Here is a 10,308-nt window from a genome sequence, read left to right as displayed (position 1 = left end):
GCCACCTCGCACCCGACTGCGAGCGCCGCAGGACATCGCCGCCTGCCGCCTAGATCCGCAGCCCGTAGAGGAAGGGGAGCCGGGAGAGGGAGTCCCCCCGCCGCCGCCGTCCGCGCGGGTTTCACCCGGCGGCGGCGCGAGGAGGGGAGAAGGAGAGGGCGGGGGCGGCGCCTAGGGTTGGAGAACCCCCGAGTCGCCCAGGGCGGGGGCGACGCGAGAGTCTGTTACGTCCCCTTGTTTCTCTCACAAAGGGTGTTGAACCTCCTGCTGCGTCGGTTTGTAAGTTTGTAACCCGCTTCTCTTCTATCTTCTCTTCTCTCTCGTCTAACTCAGCAAAAAAATATTATTTATAGTCTTACAGCCTGGCTACGTCACCCTAAATGAGGGTGAAAACCCCAAGCAAATTAGGCTAGGCATGCACATTCACCGATGATGGTGCAAACTTGTACATCCAGCGGAGAAGAGCTAAGACACCACATTGCATTTGTACACGAAACCTGTATGGATATTAAGCTCACCTACATTCTGAACCGACGCTCTGTTACGGTCTTCCACGCATGCATGACAAATCCTTACGTAATTACGGAAATAATGACTATTTTTTTACTAATCAGCAAACCATGGGGAGGTTTCCTCAGCTGGGAGGGCAAGTCTTGGCGAGAGGAAGAGGGGACGAGTGCGGACCGTGCAGCACACCGTCAGCGATCACCTTGTACACTGCCTCTGTCGGGTGTGTCCCGTCCCACGAGCCATACTTGGATGGATCGTCGCATACGGTGCATCCAGGTTTACCGCACGGCACTGTCTGGTTGCCGCAACACGACAATAGGGCGTTTGTGATTCCTGCAGTCACAACATATATAGGAATTAGTTTTTTTTTTTGCGAGGATATAGACATCAGTTAGGGTGCCTGTTGTGCTCGGATCTCCAGATTCAATTTTTTTGAAAAGGATGGAAAATCTCTTCGAAATCAAATGTTAAGTTCATTGATAGAAAAAGAATACTTAGCACACAATATCTCAAGGAAAAAAAATTAATTGTATATAGGGGTTTATTCTAAGAATATTGTACCGAGTAATTCGACACAAAAATACTATGTTTTCACATTGTGTCACCATGTGCATTTGGGAGCAAATCAAGCTTTGGCTCGCGATGGTGGATCTGCACGCAAAAGAATGGGACAACATCTTTCTCCCCGCGGGTTGGTGGTCCTCAATGACCAACATCAACGAACAAAATCGCATTGGTAGCATGACAAAAGGGATCGCTTCCCTCGTCATGCTTGTTTCATGGAAGATTTGAAACGAGCGTAATGCAAGATTGTGTCGTTGTTTCTAATAGAAATATCTGAATGGTGCCACACGAGCAGGATACCACTGTTGGTGGCATCCACGGAGAGGAAGAAAAAATCCTTGAATGCGGGTTCTAGATTTTTGGAAACAATGGCTAATTGAATAAAAGCCAGCTTAGTTTTATGCAAAAAGCAATATAAGAGAATACACAGAAATATCACTCCAAACATCGGCGCGTTTGGCTCCACAATTGAGGCCTCACACGTCCCAAAAGATGATCTCAAGGTTGCAATCCATATAGAACGATTTCAATCCAGGTGAGGGGGTGCGCAATTCATATCTCAACAAAGTGGGCCTGACTAGATAAGAGTCACCTCGAAATTAACCTAGCTGCCCATGTACTTCCTACACTGTAGAAATCGCCGATGGGAAGAATCATGTCCCCGGCTAGCAATCATTGGAAAATATGAGCATAAGTGGCAAGGAACTCTTCACTGACCATGGAATCGTCTTGAATGAGTCCTTGGCGAAGGAGTAGAACTCTCTTAGCTTTTGTCTTCGAGTCGAGCCCTCGGTCGACGCCTTAGCAGTCTGACCACTCCAGGGAGGGGTGGAATATGGTAGTAGTCCCCGTGTCGTGGATATAGTCTTGACAATACTAGGGGTATGGATGTAGAGGCAATCGTATCTGATGAACGGTGTAGTTAGGAGTACACCCAAGTAATTATACATGTTCGGACCCTCTGCGGTGGAGGTAATACCCTACTCATGTGGTGCTCTTTTGCTCTTGGTGTAGGGTACAATGGGTGTCTGTTCAACCTTCAACCCAAGGCTTCCCTCCTGACTTATATAGAGTGCGCCAGGTAGGAGTACATAATGGGCGGGTATAATGCTATTCACGGCCTCAGGTGTGGCCGACTGTTTCATGGCATTTACTATTGGTAACTACCATATTTAACTAGATTATACCACCGTTGGGTAACTGCCGCCATTATGACATCGTGCCCGAGAGGTATCCTAGGTAGCCGCCGACTGATGGCCTAGTCGACTGCTCCGCTCATCTCCGGCCGAGTGCTTGGTGATCGACAGTTGGGTAGCCTGATATCTGACTGCTAGGACTTAGTGCGGTCATATGCCACCCTCCTTATATCTGATGGGCCGGCGATAGAGCCCCTTGGCCCATTGCCTTCTGGGTCATATTTTATACGAGTCGTGGGCCTTTGATGGGCCATTCATATACTTGGGCCTACCTCGTATTTGTAACCTCGATACCCTGCCAACATCAGTGGGGGACAGGCAAAAGGAACGACGCCTAAGCAAACTGTAGAAAGGTTTGTATATAAAACCCGCTAGGCAGGAGCAAGCTAGACCGGATTGGGGGTGACCCACATAATACACGGGGCTTGCGGCAGTAACACAATAGACGCGGTTGGGGTCGGTCGGCCACATGGGGGCATGCAACACTGGCAAAATAGTCATGGAGATGGCCGACATCAGGTGATACAGTGAAGCTTCTAGAGACACGGGATCTGAGGTTGGCTTCCAAGTGCTCGTAGGTGGTTTATCACTGACAACTTATAACGCATGGACCATTGGAGCCCCACCAGATGGCTTAGGATCAAAGTTATGATCGAGGGGAGGAGGGATGGGGTTCGAGGAAGATCAAGCCAATGGCCACCAATAACTAAGGGACTGATAAAGCCCCACCAGATGGATCAGGATTAAGGTAGGACAAGGGGAATATCCAGCACTGCAAGACCATGGGGTTCGAGAAGGATCAAGCCATTATCTCTATGGGGTTCCTAGCACGAGGACAACACTTCATTGGCTCTAGTGGAATGGGAAGTCGAGCATGTTACTAGATCATCGTCGCATGGGTTTCAATCAAGTTGACTTTGGAGGGGGTTCTCAATCAACAGAAGAGCACCATGGGTCGGCGAGAAGGAGCATTCCTATTAGAGGAAACGAGAGAACTTGCTTTATCCAAAGATGACAAAGCAGACACGCGCTAGCATATTGGTGCCCGACACACGTCAGCAAAGGCAGACATGGGACCCAATGATTCTTTGCCATCCAAGATGAGCAGGGCACGTGCAAGCATGGTGGTGTCAACCAGTGGCTACACCCACCAGCGTCGTTTTTTGCAATGACATGGAAAACTATGGCCCTTCGTCACGCACGAGGGCATGGCGGAGACTACGAGTTCGACGAGTCGCCATCAATATGAGGCTAAGGGGGAGAGGCGATTGAACAAGCGGGTAGGCCCAATGTTGTTTATCTTTACTACAATCCTGGCGTATTGAAGTAGTGGGTCACGTTCATTAAGTTTGAAGACATTTTATTCGATGGCATTCATAATTGAATCAAAAGTGTCGTTACATGAAAAATCTCTATATACGCGGAGAAGACGGAAGTTCCCTGAGGCAAAATGGACCAAGACAGAGGAAGATAGTAGCGTGAGCGACAAACGCTCAGCCTTAGCTGGCTCCATATTGATGGCGACAACATCGACTTAGCTAGGAGTAGATCGGATGAGCGTAGGATGGAAAAGGGTCTGCTGCCCGCGTGGAGAGAAGGAAGGCTGCCATATTGAACGTACAACATACCAACATTTAACATGGTTATTATTTCTATCTCATAAGAAAACATGATTAACATTATTTTCACTTGAAAAGTTTCTATTGTATTAAAAAATAGTAAATGAACAACCTATGACCTCCCAGCACAATTTGAACTCGCTAGCCTTTTGATTCCACAAATGTACGTACCGAGTTGCCAATTAGAATGTCCCCGCGACACATCCCCTCCTCTTGCCAATTAGGATGACCCCACGACGGTGCGTGCGCCACAATTTTCATAGGTCCGCGAGACCCATGACCATGGAGAGGGGACATGAGTGGATGGAGAGCATGGTGGGAAAAGATAAGCGACCAACGCTACAACCATTAATTTTGTGGAGGAGAGGTGAGTGGATGGGAAAGCGGCGACGGCTGAATCGGTGATGCAAACATTTCAGATAGGGTGGTTTCTTCCACGGGGGCATGGGCCAATCTCGTAAAGCATGGGTTGAATTATTAAAGTGAGTTACAAAAACTAATATGACCACTTCTTAGTGGGACGCAGAGTTTCTAAGCCCTAGCTCAGATGAGCTCGGGTGAATAGTTAAACTGTAATAAATAAATAAATAAACTGATTTTTTTAGAAACATTGACAAAAGTTTGAAGTGCTTGCAAAAATTTATCATGGAATCACATTCCTAGAAGGCGTGGCAAAAAGAACAAAATCGATACTCTAAAAATGCTACCTTTGAATGTATTTTGGAGCACTGGGGTTTTTTTTGCCACGCCTTATAGTAATGTGAATCCATGACGAATTTTTGTAAGCACTTCGAACTTTTGTCAATGTTTCTCATAAAAAAGTTAAGATTTTTTTTTATTTTACTATTCATCGAGCTCATTTGAGCTCGGGAGCAGAAGGACACTTTCGCTTTTAGTGTACCTTCTCCCATTTTAGTTCATGGAATACATATGTTCGCTCCATAAAATCAAGTGTCTAGTTAATTTTTATCATTGATAAGAAAATTAGCTTCGCCAACTTACATGGATTGCCACTGGAACAAAGTGTTTAAGTGTTGACAACTAAGGTACACCATCATGTAGCATGATTTATTCTTCTCTCATTATCTGAGTCATTTTCTTTGGTACTGAAAGTTTATGTAGCCATGGCCGTTTCAGTGCATCGAAAAGGATGATAGAAACTTTATGAGGACTGGAGCGCTTAATGCGACATGGAGTTTTTGATCCTGAGCTCACCCCCATGAACAGTCAAATAAAAAATAAATAGGAAAACAATTAAAAAACAGAATTTCTTTTTGTGATAAACATTGATGAATTCTTCACAAGCGTACAAAAATCGTGATGAAATGCCATTCATGTAGGTCTCGGCAACAAGGCCTCCAAGAATGTCTTTTCATTAGAAATTTTGGAAGAAGTTAAATTGGTAATCAATTTTTATCACAAAAAAGCTAGATGTTTTTGAAATTTTTTACTATTTCTTCTGAATTCACGAGAGGGCATGTGTGCTCGGGATCAAAAGAGCACTTTCACTTTATATTGCTGTATTTTCTACAAAAATCTTTATGCGCACTCAAATTCTTGTTTTAGCGATTTATATGTTGACATTTTCATAGTCGCTCGATTATGCAAATCATTGAACACGTTTTCATACGCCACCCAGGTTTTAGAAGTTTAGAACGTGGAGTTATTACACCGGCTACCAAGTGCTTATTATGAGCTACTCCCTCTGTAAAGAAATATAAAAGCGTTTAGATCACTCCACGATATTTATGATGCATTATTTGCTATGGTCTATCATGTAATGCACATCCCATCCAGACTTATGACTCTCCTAAATGGATTGATTCTTGCTGGTCAAATGGGATGCTCTAAACTGCTTGTTGATTCAGATTGCATGGAAGTGGTAGAGACTATGCAGCAAGGGGAAAACTCTATCGGATCTGCGGCGGCGACATGTGAAAAGTGCACTTTTTTATCTTGCAATTTTACTTTTTTTTTTCTCATTGTCCTAGAGAAGTAAATATGGCAGCTCATGTGATGCTAGTATGGTGGTTGATGCTCCGCAGACCCACCTGATTTCTTAGTTGATGTACTGGGTGACTAACGATGTACTATCTTTTTTCCACAAATCAATATAATCCGCCTTAATAGCATTCCTCAAAAGAAAACTATCCATAATATCTCCAACTAAAAAAACTATCTATAATATCTTTAAATATCTCATCCTATAACAACAGGTTTGAACAATGCCCAACAACATACGTAATACACTATACAAATTATTTATTGTGTATTAGATATATGTATGTCTGTTTTTTCTCAAATATATACATCAACATGGATGAGCGCGGTGCGCTTTCGATGATCTAGTTTTTTTAGATAGTATACTTATGAGCCCTATTTTTGTATATGGTCTTCCCAAATAAATGAAGACAAGAAAAGGCGGCCCACGTTGTCAATGCAAGCGAATAAAGCACTATGAGATGTTGGGAGCTCATAGTCAGCGCCTTTAGAGCCAACTAGGGGTTCTCGCGCCCACGCAGGCACGCTCCTGGGCCTGGCCCAAAACGCGCGCTCACTGGTTAGTCGAGTCGCGTTCGGTGTTGCCTGGTTTCGCTGTTGACTGGTCAATCGTTGACTTAAGAAAAAAATGATAATGAAAAAAAATTGTGAATTCAAAAATGTACATGAAAAAACAAAAAAAGTATACAAATTCAAAAATGTTCATGGATTTCGGAAAAAGTTCATCAATTTTTAAAGAAGGTTCACCAATTTTGAAATAAGGTCATCGATTTTGAATATAAGGTCTTCAAATTTGAAAAAAGTTTCATTCATGTGAAAAATAGTTCACACATTTGAAAAAAGTTCATCGACTTAGGAAAAAAATTCAACGAATTGGAATAAAGGTCATCGATTTTGAATTTTTTTATCTTTTTGAAAAAGCCTCATCAATTTAGAAAAAAGTTCAACGATTTTGTAAAAAGTTCATTGATTTTGAAAAATAGTTCACTCAAATGAGCAAAGGAAAAAAAGAAATAAAAAAAGGGAACAAAACCGTTCTGAACAAAAAAGAAAAAGGAAAGGAAAAAGACATAAGAAGAAAAGAGTATATAAAAGCACATGAGGTAAGGCAGGTGGGTTGGTTAGCGCAGGGTGCGAATGACCGGGGGGTCTTTGGTTTGTGAAAACAATAAGAACAGGCGCCTAAAGCGCCAAATAGGATCCGGCCGAGATGTTATCTGGACTTTTGGCAAAGCTAAGGCTGGAGGCCCAACTACTATAGCAAACTGGGCACCACACGACGTGCTTGTTGCTGTTGGTGCTGCCTTATCTGGCCACAAGTGCGTAACTACATGTGATCGTCCCTCTGTTACTCTGTACTCGCCCCACAGTGTTTCCCAAGAAACGGAGGTATACCCAAGGAACAGCTACGAGATTGGTGCAATGTCGCCATCACAACGCAAAAGAGCCAAAAAAAGGAGAAGAGGCGGTCGCGCGCACACGTACGTACGTACCTAGCCTTTCGGGGGCCTGGAAGATGCTCATCATGGCGCCGTACCAGTCGGCGTAGACGATGGTGACGTCCGGGTGGCGGAGCCGGAGCGCGTCGAGCCGCGCCGTGAGGACCCGGTTGTGGTACTCGGCGAACCTGTTGAACCAGGCGAGGCACCCCGTCTGCGCGTCGTAGTCCCCGGCCCTGGCGCTCCGGAACCGCCGCAGGTACAGCGGAGCGCACCCGAAGGGCAGGTTCCCGGGCACCATGAACGCCCTCGCGCCCATCCCGATCAGCTCCTCCACCGCCGCGGCCAGCTTCTCGACGACGGCCGGCACGAACGCCCGCACCCTCTCGCGCGGCATGCCGCTCGAGAAGGCGAAGTTGTAGTCGTTGCCCCCGATCTCGCCCAGCGCCACCAGCGCGTCGGCTAGCACGTTGGTGCCCACTAGGAAATGCCACAGGGTGTCAGAGATTGACTGTGTGGTAAATGCTGCTGCTAGTACACTATAGTACCAGACTTACTGTTCTGCTGCGCGAGCTGCTGCATGTGGGCCCTGAACCAGATCATCTGCGTGTCGAGCGAGAAGGGGGTGATGTCCATCCCCTTGCCGGCGAAGAAGGAGCCGTTGTTGGCGGTGGCCGAGATGATGGCGAAGTTGGCGCCGTGCTCGAAGTCCGCCGGTGCCGTGCTCGTCCGGATGGCCGTCACATTGGCCAGCCCAAGCTCCTGCGCTGCAACGAATGAACACCAAGCAAGACTCGATCGTAAGTGGTAGCGGTACACTACATTGTGCATGATTCTACAGCATGAACCGTATGGTAGTTAAGGCAGGTACGTAAACCGTTGAATGCCCTTTCGATCGGGAACGTGTAGGTAAGCGACGGGTCCATGCATGACTGTCTGGCAGCATCGTGCAAGTTCCTTTTTTTTCAGTATCGTGCACAGTTTAATTGGCAAGTAGTCGCCGTCAACCGTGCACAGTTTAGAGGGCCATAGTCCTGTATATATCCTGATTAAGAGGGTAACTGTGCTTGTATAAGCACGTACATACAAGCCATGTGCATGAGCAAGGGTCTTAAGGCATCTCTAACACGGTACCTTAAAACGAACACACTTGTCCGTGGACAGCAATAGAGAAGCCGATCATCCAACCATATGCATAAAAAAAAAAGCATTAAATCCGGATAACAGGGTTGATCAGACGGGCCTAAAAAAAACATATGGGTTGTGAGGATATGTGGTCCAACTGACAGTGGACCAGGCAAATTGTCCGGACTACCTGAAAGCTCCCCCAAGTTTGGTCTCGGTCTACGGGAATTCAGACATATAGACCTTTTGTGCACAATATTGAAGGGCAAAAAGTGTCTGGACTACATGGTCCAGTCATTTAGGCGTGTTTTGATCGACCGCGTTAGAGATGCCCTTACATTTTTTAACATGGTATGCAGCACAATGATGGAGTATATTATGTTCTGTGACTGGCGATCGCTTTTAAGAGAGAGAGAAAGGATGAAGTTGAATCTCAATGTTGGCTTGTGGTGTTTCACGCTGACCTCTTGGACCTACGACTCTTTCAGTTACTTTGGCTTCTTTCGGCAAGGTGATCTGGTAGGACCTGATCTTGATGATTTTTCGTCAATGATCAACAATATTAGGTTGGCTCTTACGTTGCAGTTGCATGTCATCGGCCCATTCAAGAAGAAGACGGATGGCAAACGTGACTTTAATGTAATTTCTTTATTTTTAAGGGTTATTTTTACTGGTAATATGATCTAGTGCTTTTTGGCCAAAAAATAGTGGATACTTGACTAATCTATGTTACGTTCAGTTTTGATGCATTTTTCTATTTTGAACAAAAAACCATAAAGCAAGATAATCTGTACACAAAAAAAGATGAGGGTGTATAGGTATCCCTCAATGGACAATTAGTAGCCATCTAATCAAGATCTTTCATTTCTTTGTTCTTGCTCGAATATAGTGTTTAGGTCAGATAGTTCTTAGTGATGATTTAGCGATAGTTATTTCGTTCTCGCCTGATGAATTAAGGAAGTTGGAAAACTATGTGCAGCTCTTGTGTTCCTATAGTGGGCATTACTGGTAGAAACCCAAGCTATCAATACCCCCTATTCCTCACCACAAAAGTTTTGGTCATTGCAACAAGGGTCCTTTTTCCCCACACGTCTCCTATTGACAATTTTGAGGAAGCCCTTTTCTTGCATAATGTTTTTTGGCATTCTAATGGGCCTAATAAGATTCATTCTATTTATGTATCAATGGTAGACGCCAACATAGATAGGGAGGTGGCTTGGCTAAATAGAGTAGTGACTTCCTAGTTTGGTCTAGATCAGCTAATGGCAGTCTAGGCTAGCGTAGAAGCCATCGACCAGGCGGGTGCGAGTCGTCAATGGTGGATTGTAGTGGTGGAGAACATGACAAGTAGGGGGGCTATGACACTGGACATCACCCTTCCTCTTTTGATGTGTGGTGCTCAGTCTAGATAAATAAGGCATATAAATCCTTTATGAGAATCGATTCAGATTCTGCATATTTGTACACGTAGACATGTTGCGATGAAGATAATGATGTCGACAATGACTCATCTATGATATATCCATGGTTGTGTCCTAACTATCGAGTTATGTTGTGGTGATATCCTTAGAGTTAAAGACATTGAACCGGCGTTCGTTGGTTAGTCAGGGAATCGTGTCAACTCTAGCGACATTAAATTCTTGAAGGCATTGTCTTGTAGCACTGAAACATGTTTTCTAGTTAAAACCCTTTTGACCTCACTTTGTTTGGTTGGATAACAATGATGCAAGTGATAACCCTTCTTACATGCGGTTCTATAAAGGCTTTCTCTTCATTACACTCTTGTTGTGTGGTTTTCGCCCGCTCATATGTTGTTGATATTCTTTTTCGGGGTGGTGGTGGTGGGTGGGTCGG

At 44.9% G+C, this 10,308-nt stretch overlaps 1 protein-coding gene across 2 annotated transcripts in view; it reads right to left on the bottom strand.

Moving 5' to 3' along the window:
- Positions 1-325: 325 nt before the first annotated feature.
- The window catches only part of LOC119276410 (GDSL esterase/lipase At1g28600-like), a 12,965-nt gene continuing 2,982 nt past the window's right edge, over positions 326-10,308 (bottom strand). Inside the window, exons 2-4 of one of the 2 annotated variants that reach the window (XM_037557463.1) lie at positions 7,887-8,096; positions 7,376-7,809; positions 326-843 (exon numbers count right to left, since the gene is read on the bottom strand). In XM_037557463.1, coding sequence (XP_037413360.1) covers positions 706-843; positions 7,376-7,809; positions 7,887-8,096 — 782 coding nt within the window. In that variant the 3' untranslated portion in view covers positions 326-705. The remainder of the gene's footprint in view (positions 844-7,375; positions 7,810-7,886; positions 8,097-10,308) is intronic. The other variant, XM_037557461.1, reaches the window with a different exon arrangement.

The sequence above is a fragment of the Triticum dicoccoides genome, chromosome 3B, assembly GCF_002162155.2.
Source record: "Triticum dicoccoides isolate Atlit2015 ecotype Zavitan chromosome 3B, WEW_v2.0, whole genome shotgun sequence".
NCBI lineage: Eukaryota > Viridiplantae > Streptophyta > Magnoliopsida > Poales > Poaceae > Triticum > Triticum dicoccoides.
Note: the sequence above shows the minus strand (reverse complement) of the source record. Positions and strands in the feature narration are given on the sequence as shown.